The sequence below is a fragment of the Podarcis filfolensis genome, assembly GCF_964270895.1.
Source record: "Podarcis filfolensis genome assembly, chromosome: 14".
NCBI classification, from domain to species: Eukaryota; Metazoa; Chordata; class Lepidosauria; order Squamata; family Lacertidae; genus Podarcis; species Podarcis filfolensis.
In genome coordinates this window covers 37619907-37643554 of record NC_139616.1, presented here as the reverse complement: position 1 = coordinate 37643554, position 23648 = coordinate 37619907, and the positions used below count along the sequence as shown (strand labels likewise).

The 23648-nt window shown below is 46.4% G+C and overlaps 1 protein-coding gene across 8 annotated transcripts in view; it reads left to right on the top strand.

The window, feature by feature from the left end:
• The window catches only part of SNX29 (sorting nexin 29), a 213430-nt gene that overhangs the window by 154658 nt on the left and 35124 nt on the right, over positions 1-23648 (top strand). For 4 of the 8 annotated variants that reach the window (XM_083585054.1, XM_083585060.1, XM_083585057.1 and 1 more), the window contains one exon: positions 1871-2010. In XM_083585054.1, coding sequence (XP_083441180.1) covers positions 1871-2010 — 140 coding nt within the window. Of the gene's footprint in view, positions 1-1870; positions 2011-2417; positions 2745-3327; positions 3542-14746; positions 14842-23648 lie in introns of those variants that run through there. The other 4 variants (XM_083585055.1, XM_083585059.1, XM_083585053.1 and 1 more) reach the window with 4 other exon arrangements.

The following is a 23648-nucleotide window of genomic DNA, read 5'->3' as shown; positions in this document are numbered from 1 at the left end:
TAAACTCCATTAAGTGACTACCAAATCTCTTTGGCGTTTTCCATTCCGGGCTTCCATCCAGATTTGTTTGTTTCTAATGTGTTGTTGACTGGGAGACCCTAGGTGCTGAATTGGAAGAGACCCAAATGAGCTATGCTGCTGCTGCTGCTGTTTGTGCAGATGTAAATATAATCCTTGGCTGGTTCTCTTAGTTCTTACAAAAAAATAATAATGGTGAAAACTGATTTTCAAGAGAGAAAGGGGGGGGGAGGGTTGTCTGAAGGGCCTTGTTCAATGTTTCTTGACTGTGCTTTCCCCCTCTAAATCCAGAATCACAGGTTCTGGGTCTCCCCACACCTGACCAAAAAAATGCAATGAAGTCTGCTCCCTCTTCTTCTCCTTTCCTGACCGTTGTAGGCAGAGGAGTCTACTGTGGCCTTAATACAGGATCAAGTGGCAACCATCCCAACTGTATCCTAGTCATAGTTGCACATGTCTTTCTTTAGCTGTGGCCAAACTTTTACTTTTAAAGGAGCTGGCCCTTTAGATATCCTGAACCTGAAGCCATTCGGAGCCATTTAGGGCCCTGTAAAGCTAACAGACAGCACTCTGAATTGCTCCCAGTGGAAGTGTTCTATTAATGGCATCACTTGGTTCCAAGAGTCAGATTCCGCCATTATCCTAGATGTCCCATTCTGGACCAGTGGAAGATTCTGGATACTTTTCAAAGGATGCTCCACATAAAGCACATTGCAATACATCCAGACACAATGTAAACTAAAGCAAGGGTAGCTAAACTTTTCTGGGGCAAGGTCCTTATTGACACATGCCCCCCGCCGTGTGTGTGTGTGAGAGAGAGAGAGCGCATGGCCAAACTTTTACTTTTAAAACAATTATGGGGTGTCTTGGGGGTCCACATAAAAACCTTTTCACATCACAGTATCATGCTGGGGGACCTATGTGAGCAGCAGATTCTTTTCTTTTTTTTTAAGGAGGGCACAAAAAACCTATTGGGATGCTGGATAATGTGGTTCACAGCTCCTCCTGTATGAACCTACCCAACTGTGAGATCCAGTGGAAAAGCTCTCTCGTTCTCCCCTCCCCTTTCCCCCCAGCCCTTCAGTCACTGAGGTGTGGCTTGCAGGAATGTCTGAGATAGCCTTCCCCAAGTCCGCACCTAGGCTGTGACGCTCCCTACCTGAGGAAGCTCATCCCTCTGCCTCTGGTCTCTTGCCGCTTCATTGAGATGTTTCTTAGGCAGATCTTCATTTTGATGAGCTGAAAAAATGACCTTTGTATCGAAGGAATGTTTTTTGTATTGATTCCTCGGATTTCATTTTCATTTGATGTGCTGTCATATGTCTCTGAAATCTCTTCTAATATTTTCCCCTGCAATGTGCGTGTTCTTGTATTTAGAATGTTGTAAGCTTCCTTGAACATCCATATTTTTTAAGGAAAGGTCGTGGTTTTAATAACCAATCAATAGGATGTTTGCTAGTAATCCTGAAGGCAGCTTCTGAATTCCACTGCATTATTTGTACCAAAATGTTGTTTCGAGGCAAAATATATTTTATTTGCAAATACATTTAAACTGATACTAGATATAAGATCAGCTAGTCTATGACATCCTGAATGTCCTCCAGTCTACAATTCAAACAGAAATTCACTTTAAGGACCAATTTCCATTTTCACATCAATGGTGCAGCTTTGAGGTTTGATACTGCATTCGTAGTTGGATTCTGGACCTTTTTGTGATGTTTCCATACTTTGGGTTATGCTGTCCATTTTTTTAGGATGGGAACTTGATAATTACATTTTATATTTTTGCTTGGCACAAAAATTGAAGTCTGTGGCCTAATTCCATTTTCTCCTCCCCTCCCACTCCTCTTAGGATGCAAAGTTTGTAGAAGAAAGGCGGAAACAGTTGCAGAATTACTTAAGGAATGTTATGAACAAAGTAATCCAGACTCTACCAGAATTCGCCTCCAACCCTAAAAAAGAGACTCTTATCCAACTGATGCCCTTTTTTATGTAAGTAGCTTTCAAATGGATAGATACGCCTCAGTATGTTATTAAATAAATAGACTGTATTTTCTTTCTCCTGTAACTTGAAAAATATTAACAGCGGCTGTCTTGAAATTTTTGCAATAACTGTGTGTGTGTGTTAGTAAGAATTGCCCATTAAATTCAAAAGACTTGGTTGATTTTCATTTATTTTTAGAAAACTGAATTATGAAATCATTCTTTTAAAAATTGAAAATGGACAACTTTGTGGCCGTTCATAGATCGAAATGAAAGAGGGAGAAAAATGCAGTTGGCTGTCCATTTATTGGATGATGGCGAGTGGTTACTGCCGTTCCATAACATGGTGGCATAAACGTTGGTGGAGTGGAGCAGGGACACAGGAGAGAACAGCTCTGGTTCTTTATTTACTGCAGGAGCAGTTTTTGCCAGTGCTGCAAGACTGGGGGGTTTTGGAGGAGAGACCTGGCACATGACCCCTTTGTTAGGTAAGCTGGGTCCAAGGTGATTTGGTGAACGTCATTGCTGGTCATGGCTGTAAACTCAGGTCTCCCCGCCCCCCAGTCAGAAGTCACATCTACACCATGCATTGAAAGCATCCTGGGAACCGTAAGATGCTGGGAATTGTAGCTCTAAGAGAGGCAAACCTCAGTCTCCAGGACCATTTGGAAGAAGGCTTGTGCTTTAAACATTTGGTGTGGATGGAACCAAACTTCCAGCTGCTACACCACCCCTTTTCTGGCTCACTATTCTATAACTGAGAAAATACTCATATATTGGGCTTTCCTTGCGGGGGGGGTGTTGTCTTTGGGGGCTGCCACAGCGAGTTCCTGGACTTTGACATTTCCCAGCGCACCACTGGGATGCAGATGTCCCCTTTCAGCTCTACCACCCATCATGAAATAATGAACTGATAAATGAAACAGGCCAAGAGATGGTGACTGGCCCAGTGTCACCCAGTGAGCTTCATGGCTGAGTGGGGATTCGAATCCTGGTCTCCCAGGTCATGGTCCAAGAGTAACCATTATGCAACACTGGGTGGATGATAATCCCAGCATGACTGTGCACTTATGCCGACGGTAACAGTAGCAGAAGTATTAGTAGTACTAAAATTGTTGCTGCTGTTATCTGCCGTTCTACTAAAACATTGGTAGACAAGCTAAGGCCTGGGGGCCATATCCAGCCCAATCGCCTTCTAAATCTGGCCCGTGGACAGTCCGGGAATCAGCGTGTTTTTACATGAGTAGAATGTGTCTTTTTATTTTAAATGTATCTCTGGATTATTTGTGGGGCATAGGAATTCGTTCATTTTTTTTCTTTTCAAAGTATACTCTGGCCCCCCACTAGGTCTGAGGGACAGTGGACCGGCCCCCTGCTGCAAAAGTTTGCTGACCCCTCTAATAAAAGTACCCAGCATAAAATCGATACAGCTGAAAAAATGAGAGCACAACATCATCAAGATTAAAAGCATAGATTTTAAAATGGAGGTGCCCAGTAGACGTAAATAGCTTAGAAGGCCTTGGTAAACAGAAAGGATCTTTAAAGCCCTAAACGGCCTCGGTCCAATATACCTGAAGAAGCGCCGCCACCCCTATCGTTTTGCCTGGACTCTGAGGTCCAACGCCAAGGGCCTTTTGGCGGTTCCCTCACTGCGAGAAGCCAAGTTACAGGGATCCAGGCAGAGGGCCTTCTCGGTAGTGGCACCCGCCCTGTGGAACGCCCTCCCACCAGATGTCAAAGAGAAAAACAACTTTTCGAAGACATCTGAAGGCAGCCCTGTTTAGGGAAGCTTTTAATGTTTAATAGACTATTGTATTTTAATATTCTGTTGGAAGCCGCCCAGAGTGGCTGGGGAAACCCAGTCAGATGGGTGGGGTATAAATAATAATAAATTATTATTATTATTATTTTCACACAGGTGGTATCAGGCCAGCTTCCCTAGGAAAGCTGAGCCACAGCCAAGGTGCCACTTTGGAAAAGGCCCTCTCTCCCTGATGTTTACCCATCAGTGACCTCGCTGGGACATGTGTGCCCCAATAGATGTTCTATTATGCTGGGTGCCGACACTGGGGACTGCCAAGCTGATATTGGCCCATGCAGTGGGATCAATCAGTCAGGATATGTTCATAAATACCATGTTCTAGCTAATTCAAATATAGCAGGGAGAAAACTTCACTGTTTACGAGTGTTCAGTTGGGCTGCGTGCTGTACCAAATCTATTAAGAGTAGGTGAGATTAGTCTGCAGAATGTAATATTTTTCTAGTACGAGATCTGTAGAAGTAGGATTTTTGACTAAGGGTGAAGGGGGCGGGGCAGGGAAGAGAAGAGAGATTTGTGTTTAAAACATGCTCCTTAGTATTAGTCAGCTTGTCATTTTTTGACAGGGAAATTTCCATAATTTTCAAGATGTTCATATACAATATTCCAGAGGGCTTTCATTTTAAAGCAAAATAAAATAAAAAATATATGAATGTCTTCAAGTTTTAATGAGCCTGCTCTCAATATCTCATGCTGCATCTGACATATTGATTCTGTGAAAAACAAAAACTTGCTGATTCCCTCTCAAATCCCAGTGGTGCTTCTTTACCCTTTTATGCCAGGAGCAATCTTTACTTGAAAACAAAAGATAGGCATGTCAGCTTCCAACTAAATATCATGTTTCTGATTATTCTTTGTAGCACCATCTGTCCTTTATGCAGAATCTGGTACATACAGATTATGCAGAATCTAATACATACATACCCTCCTGATACATACTATATGGACCACGCATAGCGCAGCATATTCAGGGCATTATTATTATTTTATATTTAGTTAGTCAATTTCTGTACCACTTAATATAGAAACTTTTCTCTAAGCAGTATACAGCAAACAACAACAACGAATGTTACAAAAATAGGCAATAGAAGCATTGATACAGAAATTGCTAATAAATACTGATAAATTCTGAAACCCTTCTCCACTCAACACACCTCAGACTCCTGTCTCCCACCCAGGACTCCTTCCGTCAAGCTTGGCTCTCTACCCAGACCTAAACAAACTCACAGATCATCCCTCAAAATCTCACCGCAAGAGGGTTCCTCGAACCTGCTGACATCAGTCTAGTCTCTCCCTCTAGACTTGCTTTTATAGGCAAGGGCCAAGGTTGCTGGAGCTTCCTTGGTCTTCCTTCAGCTGTGTCCCATTCAACACTCAAAACAGCTGCACTGCATATGACCAGTTCCAGGATACAGCAGGTTTAGTATCTAAAAAGCTATGGACCTTTGGAACTTCATTAACTACAAACACCCAAATTGGGGATCCCCTCCAAACCGGTGCCAAAGTTTTCTAATAGTTTTGTAGCGCACACCCTGCATTTTGCAGCACACACCCCCCCACACACAAAATGAGTAATTGATACACTGGGGGTCGTAGGTATCGCCCCAAACTCCAACATGGTCTGATTTACTCCAAACTGGTACCAAAGTTCTGCGATCATTCTGCAGTGGAAGCACCATGTTTTGTGGCACCTCTAAAACTGAGTAATTGAGACTCAAAGTGTGAGTCATAGGCATCACCAGCACTGTCTGATTTACTCCAAAGCGGTAGCAAAGTTTTGCAGTAGTTTTGCAACCTTTTTGTAGTGAAACCCCCACATTTTCCTCTGAAAGTGGGTTACTGTCTTGCTCAGTGTGGGGCCATACTAGTGTCTACTTTTCTTCCCCTTTGTTTTTCAATGATGGGAGTTGTAGTACACCAATAATGGGAGGGTCCCAGGTTCCCCCTTCCCTGCCCTTGCAGCCAGGAGGGGAAGCAATCATCACCTGATCTCAGTTTCGCTTTTTTTTTGCTGCCTCCTGCATGGACTATGTAAAATTAATTTCAGGCAGGCCTGGAAAAGATAGACAGAAGCCATTAGAATTGGGGAGGGAAGTCCATCTCACTGCTATCCTTCATTGTCACAGCTCAATGGAGGGCATCTCTCTTGTGTTTCCTGTTCATGTGAAAACTATGGCTTCTTGATGTAAACAAAAAAACAGGTACTCACCAATTAGAGGGGGGAAATGCAATCAAACAGAACCAACTAGCTGCTCATGTTTCTAATGGGAGAGCAAATACGTTGCTTTGCTTCTGTACTCTCCAGTGCAACTCCAAATCTCTGCACAGTCTAAGCGAATTATGTCTATGTTAACACCCCCTTCCCATTCCATCTTAAAATTATTACAGTTTGCAGATTTAAGATTATTACAGAGATGGAGTCCAGCAACATCTGGAGGGCCTCAGATTCCCATTCCCCGCTGTGTTTGTTGTTGTTGTTTGTTTAAACTACTTCTTGTAAAATATTAATATCTCGATATTGCAATAAAATCTAATTAAAATGCCCTTCCTTTATAGACAGCATGTAAATGTTTTGGGTTTTTTTTGCTCTCCAAAGGCTAGATTTCTGGAACAGGAAGATTAGCATTGCAAAACAGTGTGGGGTGCTTTAGAACCGGGTGGTTTTTTTTAAAAAAAAACATACCACAAACAAACATTTTACCTATCCATTACAGCAATATGTAAATTACATTTGAAATCAGGATGCAAACTCCTTCTCCTCTTCATTGTAAGCTGAAACCTAAGCTGTTCCAAAAGTGTGAAAAAAATTACGCCAGGAGCAATTTAATATCTATATGAAGCCATTGGGAATGGTTATTAGGAGTTTCGGAGCAAGGTGTCATCAGAATGCTGATGATACACAACTCTACCTCTCTATAACATCTGAATCAGGAGAGACTCTGAAGATTCTGGATTGGTGTCTGAACACAGTGGTGGATTGGATTAGGCTGGCCTGAGGTGCATATTTTCAGGACCCACATTTTTTGTAAGTTTTTAAAGCTGTTTTTAATATTATATTTTAAATTGTGGTAACGCGCCCTGGGATCTTAGGGTGGAGTGGATAATAATAATACTAAAAGTAGTAGTAATACATACCCAGTGGTGTATAGAGTGTTAGGTGAGGGGTAGTGCCTCTAGTGGGGAACATATCATGCTCCTTTTGGGGTTGTTTACCCACCTTCGGTCCCCACCCTGCACTCAGCTCTCACCTGCAGCTCCCAGAAGCTGTCAGCATGTGACAGCAGCCACACGCCAGGAAACGGCTTTGATTGGCCAGCTAAACCAGGTGAGAGTAGCCGATGAGTCTCAAACCCTTGGTGAGTTAGGGACTCCCCCTGCATGTGAAGACAGGCTACAGCAGATTGAGAGAATGAGACCATTAGTTGGTCCAACGACCAATAAAACACTTTCTGCACCTGCTGTAGAGAGAGGGGTGAGGAGCAGATGGGACTTGTCAACCTGGGAAGGCATCCCATCTAGGAGAAGGAAAACTCTGATCCTAAACCTCTGCTGCTTTGCAGGATATCTGTCACGGTCTGGTTTATGGGTGGTTGAAGTCCCGGCTGAGAACATCGGGACCGGGGGCAAGACGGCGGGATGGGAGCAGGAACGGGAGTCTGGAAGCCAGGAGTCAGGAAACCAGGGGTCTGAGGGTCAGAGAAACCAGGAGTCAAGGAGCCAAGGGTCCGAGGATCAGGAAGCAAGGAGTCAAGAAGCCAAATGCAGCAAGGCAGGAAGCGTATTGCTGTGGCAAAGAGCCAAAGGGAAAGCTGAGCTTATCACCCTTCCCAGCTCTTGCCACCAGGTGCTGTGAGTTACCAGTCAGCCTTACCTGTGTGTCCGCGCCTTGCCTATCCAGAACAAACTTAGGAAAGCCCCAGTCCTGCGAAGCCCTACCAGTCACAGGGCCTGGCTCCTGCATGCACTCCTGACAATATCTTTGGGGGAAGAAAAGGCTAAGGAGTAAATCCTATACAAATCTGGAGTCCCTTAGATGTTTGGATGGCACCTTGTACGCCTCCTTCTGCAGCCAAGCTGGTGCCAAACATATTGCTCTGCTTTCCTTTGGACCACATCAGCGAGGCCGAGAGGGTGGTCTTGTCGTCTGGGCAGCCTGGGACCTCCATATACACGGCTCAGGCTTGCACCCTGGGAAGGTCACTTGGGTGCTGCTAACACACCGACAACAACACAGGAGGCATAAGTTGTGATTCTCCAGCGGTTAGACTTCACCGCCCATTATCTCTCAGGACGGATGGATGTCAACAACAACAATACAAACAGCTTCTTACAATGTTAGCTGCCAGCACTACTGTTTCCCCAACACCCTGAGGTTCTTGGTTTGGGAAGCGGTAGCGCTATGGAGCCAACAGCCCTCCAGACACTGTTGGACCGCCCCCCTTTCACCAGCCCCAACCCACACGGCGAGTGGCCAGGAATGATGAGAGCTGTAACCCAACTGTATCTGGAGGGCCAAAGGTTCCTCATCCCTGTCTCAAAACCCCATGAAGACAGATGGGTTGCTCTAGGCGTTTTCAAACTTGTTTGCCCAAGGAATGCCTCATTTTCTTCGGGAACCTGTTTTCCTATATTCGCTTGAGGGCCCCGTGAGCCCGATTCGGCTCACGCAGAAACTCTCCAGTCCTGTCTGGACTTTGCCACGCGAGAGGCTCTTCTGTTCCATATAAGTTGCAGTTTGCTGTTCGATTCTAAAGTGTGATTGATTCACCTGCTTTCGTCTCATGAGTCACCATCACGTTCATACTGCCTCCGCTTGCCAGAGTAGTCACAGAAAGAACAGCACTGATTTTTGGCCTTCCACTCTCCCAGAGCTCTTGTCGGGTTTGGAGCCGTAGCCAAAAGTTCCTGGGGCAGTGGATAATGAGAGAGGCTTGTTTGCCTGTGTTTATCATATTTAGCCGAGATGATGCCAAGATTCCCCTGTTGGGGGCATGTCTGACTAACAATGAGATTCAGAATCCCAAATGCTCTGAAACGGCTCGGGATTACAAACGCGGTTGTTAAATTTGTTATGCTGAATAGGCTTGAGCACCACCACCACGATAATGCATACGGCTGCGATGTCTAGCATAATGATTTGCCCAGCGCCATAACACTTTGTCAGAGCATCCACAGCCCTTAAATAAATATTGCTCCCATTTGCACAGCTGCATTCTGAAGGAACATTGCCAGTAACTTTCTCTAACATTCTTTTTTTATTATTATTGTTTCACTCCCCCCACACAGCAGTTGGTTTGTAACAAAAGTGCTCTGAAGGTGAATATAATAGATTTTAATGACACAAATTAAGCAATTTGAAGTGGCATCTATACTTTTAAAAACAAGCAAAGGACAGCAAAAAGTCTGCGAAGGGGATCGAGATATGGATATGCTCGTACCCCTTCCAATCTGCGCCTCATCCCGAGGGACGAGGGTAGGGCGAGCAAGGACTACTCACCTCCGTCACTGGTGCTGTGCAATGCCAGGTCTATAGGCAACAAAACCGCCACCCTGCGAGATTTCTTTATCTCGCAGGGGGTTGACCTGGCTTGTGTGACGGAGACCTGGGTGCGCGAAGGGGCAACAGTTACCTTAAGAGAGATGGCGCCCCCGGGTTTCTCCGTCCTCCACCAGTCACGGACTGTGGGCCGGGGGGGAGGGGTGGCATTATTAATCCGGGAAGATTGTTCTTTCAGGGCTCTACCATCACCATCGATCCCCGGCATTGAATGTGTTGGCCTAGTGTGGGGCTCCGAGGAGAGCTTGGCTGTCTGGCTGGTGTACCGGCCACCTAGCGCACCAGCAGCCACCCTGTCAGGCCTATTGGAGGCGGTGGCCGGCTGGGCCTTGGAGTTCCCTAACCTATTGGTATTGGGGGACTTCAACATCCATGCTGATGCCACTCCCTCCTCACAGGCTCTGGACCTGGTGTCTTCCATGGCGACACTAGGGCTCTCCCAGTTTGTTTCGGGCCCCACACATCAAGCAGGCCACACGCTGGATTTGATCTTTGGTGCAGGTATAGATGTGATCATGTCTCCTTCGATGAAGGTGCCATGGTCTGATCACTACGCTCTGAAAGCCAGGATTGACTTTCCACCCCCACCCTGCTTAGGTGCCGAGCCGATTTGGGCTCGCCCGCAGAGGCTGATGGACCCTGATAGATTCCGCCAAGCCTTGCGGGACCTTGCTCCCCCTGGCGACTCATTGACTGAGCTTGTTGAGGGCTGGAATATCCAGCTCCTGGCAGCCATCGATGAGATCGCACCGAAGCGCCCTCTGCGACCCCGCAGAAACCGGGCTCCCTGGTTTACCGAGGAGCTCCGGAAAATGAAGCGGGACCTCAGACGGCTAGAGCGAGTATGGCGGGGTGCCCGTGACGGAGCCTCAAGAACATCTTATAGGGCTTTTATGAAAACCTATGAGATGGCGGTGAAGGCTGCTAAGAAGTCTTACTTCTCGGCCTCCATTGCATCCGCTAGCTCTCGCCCGGCGCAATTATTTAGTATAATCAGGTCTTTAACGTCCCTTGAAGGACAGCCAAATTTAAATAACAATTTGACACACGGCTGTGAGGCATTTGCGAGCTTTTTTGCGGAGAAGGTCTTGTTGCTCCGCCATGACCTCCCTGCCAATTTGGATACAATAAAGGAACTGGAGGCCCCTCGACTGTCCTCGGGTCCAGTATTGGACCACTTTGACCGGATATCCCCAGCCGATGTAGACAGACTCCTCCGAGCTGGAAAGCCCACCACCTGTCCTCTCGACCCGTGCCCGTCTTGGCTGATTAGAGCGTGTCCAGACGAGGTGCGGGCCCTCCTGGGGGATATCATCAATTTGTCCCTTGGCACGGGGACATTCCCAGGGGAACTGAAGGAGGCAGTGGTGCGCCCGCTCTTAAAGAAAACATCATTAGATCCTTTAGATCTATCCAATTACCGCCCGGTTTCGAATCTTCCGTTCCTGGGTAAGGTGATTGAGAGAGCGGTTGCTGAACAGCTTGGTGGGTTTCTGGATGAAACATCGGCTCTGGATCCATTCCAGTCTGGCTTCCGCGCTGGTCATGGGACCGAGACAGCTCTGGTTGCCCTAACAGATGATCTTCGTAGACAGCTGGATCGAGGCGGGTCGGGGCTGCTGATTCTTCTAGATCTGTCAGCAGCTTTCGACATGGTCGATCATGAACTTCTGGACCACCGCCTTGCCGACGTGGGGATCCAGGGCACAGTCCTTCAATGGCTGCGCTCGTTTCTCTCTGGTCGGGGACAGAGGGTGGCGCTTGGGGGGGAATTGTCATCGCGCCACTCCTTGGTGTGTGGAGTACCTCAGGGTGCGATACTCTCCCCAATGCTTTTCAACATCTTTATGCGCCCCCTCGCCCAGCTTGTCCGGAGTTTTGGGCTGGGTTGCCATCAGTATGCCGATGACACCCAACTCTATCTGTTGATGGATGGCCATCCTGACTCGGCCCCAGACACACTGACCAGATGTCTGGAAGCTGTGGCTGGATGGTTACGTGGGAGCCGGTTGAAGCTAAATCCTTCGAAGACAGAGGTCCTGTGGCTGGGACGGGACGATATGGGATTGGGGGGGCAACTCCCATCTCTTGCGGGGGCGCAGTTAGTGCCAGCACCGTCCGTTAAGAGTTTGGGTGTAATCTTCGACACCTCCCTTTCCATGGAGGCGCAGATTGCAGCTATAACAAAGGCGGCATTTTTCCATCTCCGCCAAGCTAAGCAGTTGGCTCCTTACCTCTCTCGCCCTGACCTAGCCACTGTGATCCACGCGACGGTCACCTCCAGACTGGATTATTGTAACTCGCTCTACGTGGGGCTGCCCTTAAGACTGACCCAGAAACTCCAGCGGGTGCAGAATGCTGCAGCGAGACTCCTTACGGGGTCTTCGCTGCGAGATCACATTCATCCGGTGCTATATCAACTGCACTGGCTCCCGGTGGAGTACAGGATCAGGTTTAAGGTGCTGGTTTTAACCTTTAAAGCCCTATACGGCCTTGGACCCTCGTACCTACGGGACCGCCTCTCCTGGTATGCCCCACAGAGAAACTTACGGTCTTCAAATAAAAATATCTTGAAGGTCCCAGGCCACAGAGAAGTTAGGCTGGCCTCAACTAGAGCCAGGGCTTTTTCGGCTGTGGCTCCGACCTGGTGGAACACTCTGTCACAAGAGACTAGGGCCCTGCAGGACTTGACATCTTTCCGCAGGGCCTGCAAGACAGAGCTGTTCCGCCAGGCCTTTGGCCAGGGCACAGCCTGACTCCCTCCCTCGGCAATCTTCGCGGAGCTCTGGCCCAATAGTGGCCAGTGGCTTGAACTTAATTAATTTTATAATGAATGATTTTAGAGCGTTGTTTGTGTTGTACTTTTGTATTGTTTTATTGTTGTTAGCCGCCCTGAGCCCAGCTTCGGCTGGGGAGGGCGGGATATAAATAAAATTTATTATTATTATTATTATTATTTATTAAAAAAAATTCACTTAGTAGAACATGAGCTTACAGTTTGATGCATCAGCAAAAAAAAGCTCAAGGCAATTCTAGCGTCAACAGACGTATAGTGTCCAGCTTGTTCGGAGTTTTGGGCTGGGTTGCCATCAGTATGCCGATGACACCCAACTCTATCTGTTGATGGATGGCCATCCTGACTCGGCCCCAGACACACTGACCAGATGCCTGGAAGCTGTGGCTGGATGGCTACGTGGGAGCCGGTTGAAGTTAAATCCTTCGAAGACAGAGGTCCTCTGGCTGGGACGGGACGATATGGGATTGAGGGGGCAACTCCCATCTCTTGCGGGGGTGCAGTTAGTGCCAGCACCGTCCGTTAAGAGTTTGGGTGTAATCTTCGATACCTCCCTCTCTATGGAGGCGCAGATTACAGCTATAACAAAGGCGGCATTTTTTCATCTCCGCCAAGCTAAGCAGTTGGCCCCTTATCTCTCTCGCCCTGACCTAGCCACTGTGATCCATGCGACGGTCACCTCCAGACTGGATTATTGTAACTCGCTCTACGTGGGGCTGCCCTTGAGACTGACCCAGAAACTCCAGCGGGTGCAGAATGCTGCGGCGAGACTCCTTATGGGGTCTTCGCTGCGAGACCACATTCATCCGGTGCTATATCAGCTGCACTGGCTCCCGCTGGAGTACAGGATCAGGTTTAAGGTACTGGTTTTAACCTTTAAAGCCCTATACGGCCTAGGACCCTCGTACCTACGGGACCGCCTCTCCTGGTATGCCCCACAAAGAAACCTACGGTCTGCAAATAAAAACATCCTGAAGGTCCCAGGCCTCAGAGAGGTTAGGCTGGCCTCAACTAGAGCCAGGGCCTTCTCGGCTGCGGCTCCAATCTGGTGGAACGCTCTGTCACAAGAGACTAGGGCCCTGCGGGACCTGACATCTTTCCGCAGGGCCTGCAAGACAGAGTTGTTCCACCAGGCCTTTGGTCAGGGCGCAGCCTGACTCCCTCCTCTGGTAACCTGCACAGAGTTTTGCTTAATGGTTGCCATCAACTTGATTTTAATTAATTTTTATAGTGAAATATTTTTAGAATGTTGTTTTATTTGATTGTTTGATTATTTGAATGTTGTTAGCCGCCCTGAGCCCGGCTTCGGCTGGGGAGGGCGGGATATAAATAAATTAAAAAAAAAAAAAAAAGATCCAGATAAGTAATAATACTTCTATTCTGCCTTGGTCAGATCACACTTGGAGTACTGGGTCCAATTTGGCACCACAATTTAAGAAGGATATTGATAAGTTGGAACGTGTGCAGAGGAGGGCAACAAAAATGTTCCGTGGTCTGGAAACTAAGCCTTATGAGGGAGCTGGGTATGTTTAGCCTGAGTAAGAGGAGATATGATAGCCATCTTCAAATACCTAAAGAGCTGTCACTTGGAAGATGGAGAAAGTTTGTTTTCTCCCAGTGGATTCAAGTTACAGGGAGATTCCAACTAAACGTCAGGAAGAAGTTTCTGATGGTAAGAGTTGTTTGATAGTGGCCTGGACTCCCTCGGAAGGTGGTGGACTCAATGGACTTCATTGGAGGTTTTAAAGTAGAAGTTGAATGATCATCTGTCGTGGACGCTTTAGTTGAGATTTAGTTGCATTGCAGAGGGTTGGGCTAGATGACCCTTAGGGTCTCTTCCAACTCTACAATTCCATAACCCCATGATTCTTTAAATATAGATCATTTATTATGCAGTCATAGACTTGAACAAAATAAAGCCAACAATATCGTAACATACAAAATATTTCAAAGTAGGCTGCAATATATAGTGGTACCTTGGGTTACAGGCGCTTCAGGTTACAGACCCTTCAGGTTACAGACTCCGCTAACCCAGAAATAGTACCTCGGGTTAAGAACTTTGCTTCAGGATGAGAACAGAAATTGTGTGGCGGCAGCGGGAGGCCCCATTAGCTAAAGTGGTACCTCAGGTTAAGAACAGTTTCAGGTTAAGAACGGACCTCCAGAATGAATTAAGTTCTTAATCCGAGGTACCACTATATAAAGTATCAGGAATATCTAAAACATGTCTCAAATAAGATATACAACACAGCACCTTAAAATGGGAACGTTAAGAGTGAGTCGGGGGTGGGGGTGGGGAATACCATAACCACATTAGAAATCACATTGCAGGAGAACAGCAGCCAGACAGGATAGCCTTCTTCAGGGAAGATTTGTGCAGCCAGAAAGAGAAATCTAGCAACAGTCTCAGTTAAAAAATTTCTTGAATCTGCCAAAGCGTAGGCCAGATACCATTTGGAAGTCCTGCCTTGGAAACGTTGAGAGAATCGGATTCACCAGTCTGAATTGGTCATTTTTATAGAAATTACAGGCAAAAAGCACATCAGCCAAATATTCTATCACCTCCTCTCCACAGGGACAGAGCCATATATAGAGATAGAGATGGAGATATAGATATAGTATTGCTAAATCGTAAGTATATTTTTAAACTTTAAAAATATTTTAATATATTTTTTTGCCAGCTTATTAAACAGCACTTGACGGGGGGGGTGAGGGGGGGGAAATGTCTCCATCTTTCAACATGGGTGTGGGTGGATTCTGGCACCAGTGCAGGCAGCTAAGGAGCTCCACCATCTGCTTCCAAGACACAATGGGAAGGCCCAGTTTTCATAGCTGCTGCTACAGCCTTATGCTTGTTCTGGTGAATTCTCCAAGCCTTCAGGGCAGCCTTGATTCCAGGAGCTGCTGGAAGAAGCATTTAAAAAAAGAAAGAATGGATTGCTGCAGGGCATCTAAACTTATGTTTGGTAATGCTACTGAATGTCACGGGTGGGGTGTGTTTTTCTTCCTTCTCATGCTGGCAGGAGACTGTGAACACTGCAGGGGAAGTGCTTGAGCTGCCAAGTGTGAGATTTTTTTGTTGAGTCTCCTGCTCTCCCAATTCCTTAACGCACCCCATCTTTTGAAAGGAGAAAAAGCATGCTCTCAGGAATTTGCAAAGCATGGAGCAGAGGGCTATCAATGGCTACTAGCCATTTGTCCCTTTTGAACTTGTTGCATAGCCAAAGGTGAGAACTTTATTATCATTATCTATACAGAATAGCAAGGGACGCAGGTGGCACTGTTGGTTAAACCACAGAGCCTAGGACTTGCTGATCAGAAGGTCGGCGGTTCGAATCCCCGCAACGGGGTGAGCTCCCGTTGCTCGGTCCCTGCTCCTGCCAACCTAGCAGTTTAAAAGCACGTCAAAGTGCAAGTAGATAAATAGGTACCACTCCGGCGGGAAGGTAAACGGCGTTTCCGTGCACTGCTCTGGTTCTCCAGAAGCGGCTTAGTCATACTGGCCACATGACCCGGAAGCTGTACGCTGGCTCCCTTGGCCAGTAAAGCGAGATGAGCGCCGCAACCCCAGAGTCGGCCACGACTGGACCTAATGGTCAGGGGTCCCTTTACCTTTATACAGTATAGCAATTGTTTCCAGGGCTTAAGGTAAGCTTGCGAGTGCCACCTTAGAGAGCTCCCCTTCTGCTCATCCCCCTCCTTCTGTGCTGCTTTCTGGATTTCTTCATTAAAAATATATATTTAGTTAAATTTCAACATTTTTAAACATATACAATCAATACACAATTACATTTTCTCTCTCATTTTTGTTGACTTCCCACCCCATTTTCCGTGGAGTTGCTGTTTCTCCCCTTCTGCCTCACCCTATCTTCCGTCTGTTAAATCATAACCACAATATTATAATCTAATTACCTCTGTTGCTCATAGCTCAAATCCTGCTTGCGAGTTCAGCATACTATAACATTTCTTTAAGTAGCCCCCCAAAATGCATCCATTCTTGCCTAAAACACTCATCATTAGATTCCCTTAATTTTTTCCTGTTAGCTTTGCCAGTTCTGCATAATCCATTTTCTTGCCCATCCATTCTTCTCTGGTGCTTTCTGGATTTCGTAGGGAGTCCTTTGGAGTTGGAGAGGGTCTGGCTGGTTGTCTAGTGTCTAACCTTCTGCTTGATGAAGGAAAGCTGGAGCCCTAACATTTCTGAGGCCTGGCTTGAAGACTTTCGGTGAGGGAGACCCCACACATTCCTCTAGATAATTGGTTAGGAACCTAGGATGCTGAGTCAGACTATTGGTCCACTTAGCGCAGGGGTAGAGAATGTTTGGCTCTCCAGATGTTGGTGAAATACAACTCGCATCAGACCCAGCAATGGGCAATGGCCATGGATGATAAAGTCATGGAGTCATATACAGTGGTACCTCGGGTTACAGACGCTTCAGGTTACAGACGCTTCAGGTTACAGACTCCGCTAACCCAGAAATAGTACCTCGGTTAAGAACCTTGCTTCAGGATGAGAACAGAAATCGTGCAGCGGCGGTGCAGAGGCAGCTGGAGGCCCCATTAGCTAATGTGGTGCTTCAGGTTAAGAACAGTTTCAGGTTGATAAAATCGTGATATGGAATTATGAAAACATCGATGAGAGATGAGAGGCAGGACTGAGATTTGGAAATGCTTTGGGAAGTCGCAAAATTAAGATTATAATTCGATTATAATTTGGAAGACAATTGGATTTTTTCCCCATTTTTCCCCCCGGTTTGTGATTTGATATGTTAATTGGATGTTTTTTGTTGGAAAATTAATAAATGCGCTAACAAAAACGAAAACAAAGAACGGTTTCAGGTTAAGAACAGACCTCCAGAACGAATTAAGTTCTTAACCCGAGGTACCACTGTAATTGTAGGTTTGGAAGGGAGTCTGAGGATAATCTTTTCCAACCCTCTGCAATGCAGGAATGTGCAGCTGCCCCATAAAGGGATCAAACCTGGGTGTTTATCAGCACCACGCTCTAACCAACTGATGTGGGTTGTACTTCACCAGCATCTGGAGGGGCAAACATTCCCCACACTTGATCTAGCTCAGTGTTGTCTATGCCGGCTGTCAAGGTGTTTCAGGCAGAGGACATGCGAACTATGGGGAGGAAATGTGCTTTTATTTATTTAAGGCATTTCTATGCAAATCGGTTTCCAGGGTGATGTGCAATGTATGCAGATCACAATAGAGCAAAACAGATGTATTGATAATTTAAAAAGAGGTGGCAACTATTCAGCTCTGAGGTTCTGATTGCTGGACTTTTCGGTGGTAGTCTAGGGCACTTCAATCTGCTAGGCGCAGGGAATGTGTGTTTGCCTTCTCCGCTGCCTCTGCAGAGTTTACGCGGCATCAGCTTGACAGCTTTCATTTGTAGCAAATCATAGAGTGCAGAATGTATTTGGAAATGAAGCCACAGAGCTTGTCCCCCAAATTTATTCAAGCCACTGCTGTGCTAGAGTCCAAAAATAAATAAGACTGAAACAAGTTGTTTTACCTTTATTTTGTGCAATTGTTTTCCCCCGGGGTATGTCCTTTATTCCGAGTTTGAAATGCCTTGATGACAGGGTCTATAAGAGAATATCAGGATCTTGGTGGCATTCCATAGAACAGGCGTGCCATATTGCTGCTTTGTAAGATTGCGGGGTATTATGAAATCCCAACTTGATATTAAATCTTGCCTATAAAGCTGAAATCGGCTTAGCTTTCCAATGGCATGGCTCTTAAATGAGATTAGCATCTAAATAAGAGCAATAAGGCATTGCTCAGCGGAGTTAATTGCTGAGAATTGTTCAGCAATCCTTGCAAATAGATAAATCATGGGTATTTATGAATCTATTACCAGGAAGCAAATTCCACCAGTACTCCTTTGTAATGCAAAGCTACCTTTATCAAGGCTCATGAGGTGGAATAATTTAGCGCTTTACAGTATTTGAAGTGAGCCCTGCATAGAGTCAGCTGCATAGAGGGTCTTATCAGAGTTTACAGTTGCCGTTTAGGCGAGAAATACTTACTGAGCATCCTCTTAGGCAAAAATAAATAAATAAAAGCCAGGCCACGCTGACATTTTCTGAATTTACAACTATTGCGCAAAACTGAGACAGTGGAAGGCAGGTTTTGTTTAGAAATATATCTGGAGTATTGATGGTGGCTTTTCATTCCTCTGGAGAGAGATAAGAAATATATAACAGCAGGAATGTTACAGCTGGAGCTCCCAGCCACAGAGCTTTGGTTTTAAGTGTTGTATAGAAAGCAGAATTTTTCCAGGGTGATCTTTCATCCCATCCAAGGTTTTCCTTTCTGTGGAACTCCTGAAATTATAGCAGCCCTTGCAGGCTCTGCAGCTGACAACTTTGCTGAGAGCAATAGTTTGAGGTCAGGACCAGCAGAATCTGGCCATGGTCTATGGCAGGCAACAGGATCGCTCCCTCTAAGAATGAACTAAAACTGCCTTGTGGGGGAAAAAGGAGATGGGGAAGGAAGGAAGGAAGGAACGCAGGCAGGCCGGCAAAGGGTCTATCTGCCCCTTTCCCCTCACAGGGCCCATGTTTCACTTGTTCATTTAGTTGTTTCAGTATTTTAAAACTGTAAAACTTGGCAGAAATGCAATGTGTAAATCAGTAATAATAATCTCAGTGCCTCCATGCAGACAAGACTGGAGCCCAGTGGGAGCTGACAGTGAAGAACATACCAGTATGTGTGGCTTGGTATACAAAGGTATACAAAAGTACAAAAAAGTTCTTACGAAAAATGGGCAGCCCTCCTCTCCCCAGACCAGCTCCTGAGGGACCAATTATGCCCATCAAATCCAGCACCCTGTTCTCACAGTGGCCAACCAGTTGTCTAATGGAAACTACAACTGGGAAGGGTTTATAGTAGTATAATCAGGGCTTTTTTTTCAGCCAGAACTCACCAAAACTCAGTTCCGGCACCTCTCAGGTAGGCGCCATTGCCATTATAGCAAGGGAGGCTTTCATGGCGAGTTCCAGCACCTCTTTTTCTAGAAAAATAGCACTTGTGTATAACGTTATACATCCCCTCAAGCCCCAAATTGCTTTTGTGGTTGTCTTAAAAGCACCTGCAGTCTCCACTTCCCTGCTTTGGTAGTAGTGGGGGCAATATTTTTTTAAAGGACACAGGCTGTCTCTCTGTAGCAAATGTAACCTCTCCACACACACACACACACACCCCGCCGGCCTCTGCTAGCAGCAGCAGCCTAGGAACAGGTTAACGTTTCTCTCAAAAGTAGAACATGTAAACCACTTGAAGTTTGGGGTCCTTCCTGCAGTGATCTCGTTTCCTTGGCAACGAGCAGCGGCCATGCTCTCCTCCTCTGTCTTCCCTGTTTTAAAATGGAACGCTTCTGACATGCTGCTGGTCTGCTATGGTAACAGGTGGCCCTTGAAATCTATTAGCGAGGAATGGGCTCCCTAGCCAATAATGGGGGGGGGTGCAGGTGTTCATTTCCAATGACAAAAGGGAGAGAAAAGTGGTCGCAGGCTCCTCTTCTGTTTTTCACATGATTTGATTAAGACCTGGAATGCCCTGGAAGGGGCTGCTCTGTCTGTCTGTTGTTTGTGTCCCCCCCCTTTTTACATTTTTACATTTATCTACCTGAGAGTTTTCCTTCCTTCCTTGAAAGGTGATCCACACATTTGTGCTGTTAGATTTTTTTTTATTTTTGCTCTCTGTGTGATAGACTAAAGGGTAGTGATGTGCTGATCCCGGGGGGAAGGTTGCCGTTGGCGTGGTCAAAGTCCGGTCCTGGGTCACGAGTCTGGAAACAGTTCACAAAGAGCGAGGCAGGGTCTGAAGCAGGAAGCCGGGCGGGGACGGGAACTCTGGAAGGACAGGTCTGGGTCCGGGCAGAAGCAGGTATTCAACGACGTTGCTCCCACAACCTGGGACCGGGCTGACTGGCCTTTATCTTCTCTGAGGCCAGGGGCGGCCCCGGCCCCCAGGAGGCCCTCCTCTCCTGGCCTTAAGGCGAGCACTCCTCCTGGGAGAAACCAGTTCCCTCCGCCTCTCCGCCCTGAGCCTCTGCAGCTCAGGAAAAGCTGGAGGGTTACTGGATCCAGGGGGAGACTCACCTTCCCCTGGCAGGACTGGGAGAGGCGCACCTGTAGGCACTGTGTCCTCAATCACCTCCGGAGCCAGAGTGGAATCACCTGGTGCCAGCTCCTGAGGATCCGGCACAGGTGCAGGCGCTTCAGATTCAAGGCCCTGCCCCGGCTCAGCTGGCGCTGGAGGCGGGGACTCCTGTGCAGGCTGGGGTTCCTCCGGTTCAGCCTCTGAATCGGATTCCCGGGCCATCACAAGTGATTAACAGCTAATAGAAAGGCTTTTCTGAAGCTCTTGGAACGTTTTGCGATGTTAGCTGTGCAGTGAGGATAATCTTATAAGGTAGACCGCTATTATTATCTCTACGTCACCACAGGGGTGCTAAGGCTTTAGAGAAAGGGGTGGGGAAACCTCAGGTCTGGGGGCCATCCAGCCTCCCCCCTCTGGCCCTTGGAACCCTCCCCAGCCTTGCTTGGGCCTTGCTTCATACCCCAGATGTTGTTGCATTGTTAGAATGTGTTCCTGAACCCTGATAATGCATTTGCTTGTCTCGGTGGAGGATAAAGAGGATAAAGGATGCTATGAAGGTGCATGTCGAACGCAAGCCCCTCTTTATCCTGATATTAATTTACTAGTACCCGTAGCTGAACCCACCTCGAGAGCTCAGGGTGGTAGTAACTAACAGCTAAAATGCAACTCCAGAATATCCGCAGGATATTAGAAGCACAACATCGGAACTAAAATGAACCTCTACCAGCTCAGTCCCATCTGTTAAAATAAATACCTGCTGCCTACATAGAAACATAGGAAGCTTCCTTATACCGAGTCAGACCTTTGGTCCATCCAGGTCAGTATTATCTATGCTGAAAGGCATTGGTTCTCCAGGGTTTCAGACAGGGACATTTCTCGTCCTGCCTGGAGATTCCCCAAAGAGACACTGCGAGTCAGTGTAGACAATGTTAAGTATAATGGTTTAATTGGCACTGTAATGGAGAATGCCTGTATGTAGATTACTAAGAGTTAAACTGGGAATTTCCATCGAAGCTAAAGAAGAGCTCTCCAAGTGTGTAGCAGGTTGGTGATTAACTGTGAATGTTCTCTTCTCTGCCATGTGCCTGACTTAGATCAGATGAAAGAAATAGTAGAAATATATAATAATAATAATAAAAATTCCAGTAGCACCTTCAAGACCAACTAAGTTTGTTCTTGGTATGAGCTTTCGTGTGCATGCACACTTCTTCAAATAGGATTGCATTCTATGCATATGGTTGCCTCCATTTTGTGTGAGTTAGAGTCTTTGTTCTCAAGCAGCCAAAGGATGTGATAATGAGGTCTCTCCTAAATGGAAAACAGTCTCCAAGTTCTAATGGAGGCTGGAGAGAGAGAGAGAGAGAGAGAGAGAGAGAGAGAGAGAGAGCGCACTAGCTCTGATTTTAGATTTGTTTGGAGTATTTCATATTTTATAAGAAGCTGAGCCTGTGCTGGACATGCACACAATTGTATGGAATTATTTGGATGTATCGTTCATGGTTTTTCTACCCATTTTTCTTTGAAGACATTCTGGTTAGTAAAGCTCTGAATAATAATTATGGGTCTGGACAGTTTTTATTCCAAAAGGTATCCATTTTTATGCATCCAGTTGCTTCAAGCTGCACAATATTAATATATCTGCAATAGACAATACAGAGCTTAATGGTAAGGACCAATGTTTTGATAAGGCAAATTTCTGCGCTTCTAGTCTTTGAATTCCCTGGCCAATAAAAATGGCCAGCAGTCCCACAGACACTTGCCTAAGGAAGAGATTCTGCAGTGAGGCTTACTTCTGTGTAGACATGCATAGGATTGCGCTCTCAGTTAATTAATCCAGAATATATAGTATACCCCTTTACATAGTCCGAGTACCATGGAGGCTACATTCAGGTAGCATCAATAGTGGAAGTCAGCTTACTTTAATCATCGACCTCAGCTTGTGGGCATTTCACACAAGTTTGATGTGCTCCTGCTGTTAGAATAAATGTGAAGTGGAAGCCACTGGTCATTTAAAAATTGAGAGGGAGACGAACACATAGATCTACGTGCTCCGGTGCAAACTTTTGCTGTGCATCATAATTCCCCATGGCCGTGAATTGATAGAGCATCCACTTTTCATGCAGGTCCTAGGTTCAGTCCCCAGAACCTCTAGGTGGGGCTGGGAGGGAACCCAGCCTGAAACCCTGGTCAGTTACTGCCAGTCTCTGTATGCAATATCCAGCAAGATTGACCAGTGATTGACTCAATTTAAGGCAGCATCCTAAGGGAAGGAAGGAGCAAAATATTACACTTGGTGGAATGACAAATTGTCTTTCCTGTGGAGTGGCTGCTGTGTTTGTACATAGCAATAATACAAGAAATTTTGCTTCATAAAGCACACGGTGTGGTCATCTCTCCCACTGCCCACTTAGCATGAAGCCTGAACCTGAAATTGTGCTCTGTTTCTCTCTGACCAGCTAGGATTCCTGAGCCACCAGTAAAGTTTGACTTAAGTCGGGCTGGTGGTCTTGACTTGGTAGGAAAACAAACAAACTGTCATCCTAGGTTCGGACATCGTGCTATGCCTGTTGGTGGGAGCATGGAGGAGGGGGGAGCAAAGCAGGAGTGACCAGCCTTCGTGCACAGTATGCTTTATAAAGCCATAGGTGCTTGTGTGTGTTTAATTTTTTTGCTTAATCTTAGTTGTGGAAAGGACTGATAATTAAGAACACAATAAGAGCCCTGCCAGACCTTTTGGAGTCTGCAAGCATATTGGCAGACTGGTGAAACTGCCCTGGGCACTTCACTTCAACCCAAGTGCACGCTGTGAACTGTTATGTAAGATACAATAGACTGCTTCTTTCAAAACTAATTTCAGTGGGGAGAGGGGACCTGCTGGATCAGGACAACTGCCTGTCTAGTTCTCACGTGGCCAACCAGATGTCTGGGGAAGACTGAGTGCAACAGTGCTCTCCTCACATGCAATTCTCAGCAACTGGTATTCAGAGGCGTAGTGCCTCTGGCAGTGGAGGTAGAACATAGCCATCTTGGTTAGTGGCCATTGATAGCTTCGTCCTGATTGAAATTGCCTAATCCTCTATTAAAGCTAACCAAGTTGTTGTTGGCCTTTTGAATTATGGTGCTGGAGGAGACTCTTGAGAGTCCCATGGACTGCAAGAAGATCAAACCTATCCATTCTTAAGGAAATCAGCCCTGAGTGCTCACTGGAAGGACAGATCCTGAAGCTGAGGCTCCAATACTTTTGCCACCTCATGAGAAGAGAAGACTCCCTGGAAAAGACCCTGATGCTGGGAAAGATTGAGGGCACAAGGAGAAGGGGACGACAGAGGACGAGATGGTTGGACAGTGTTCTCGAAGCT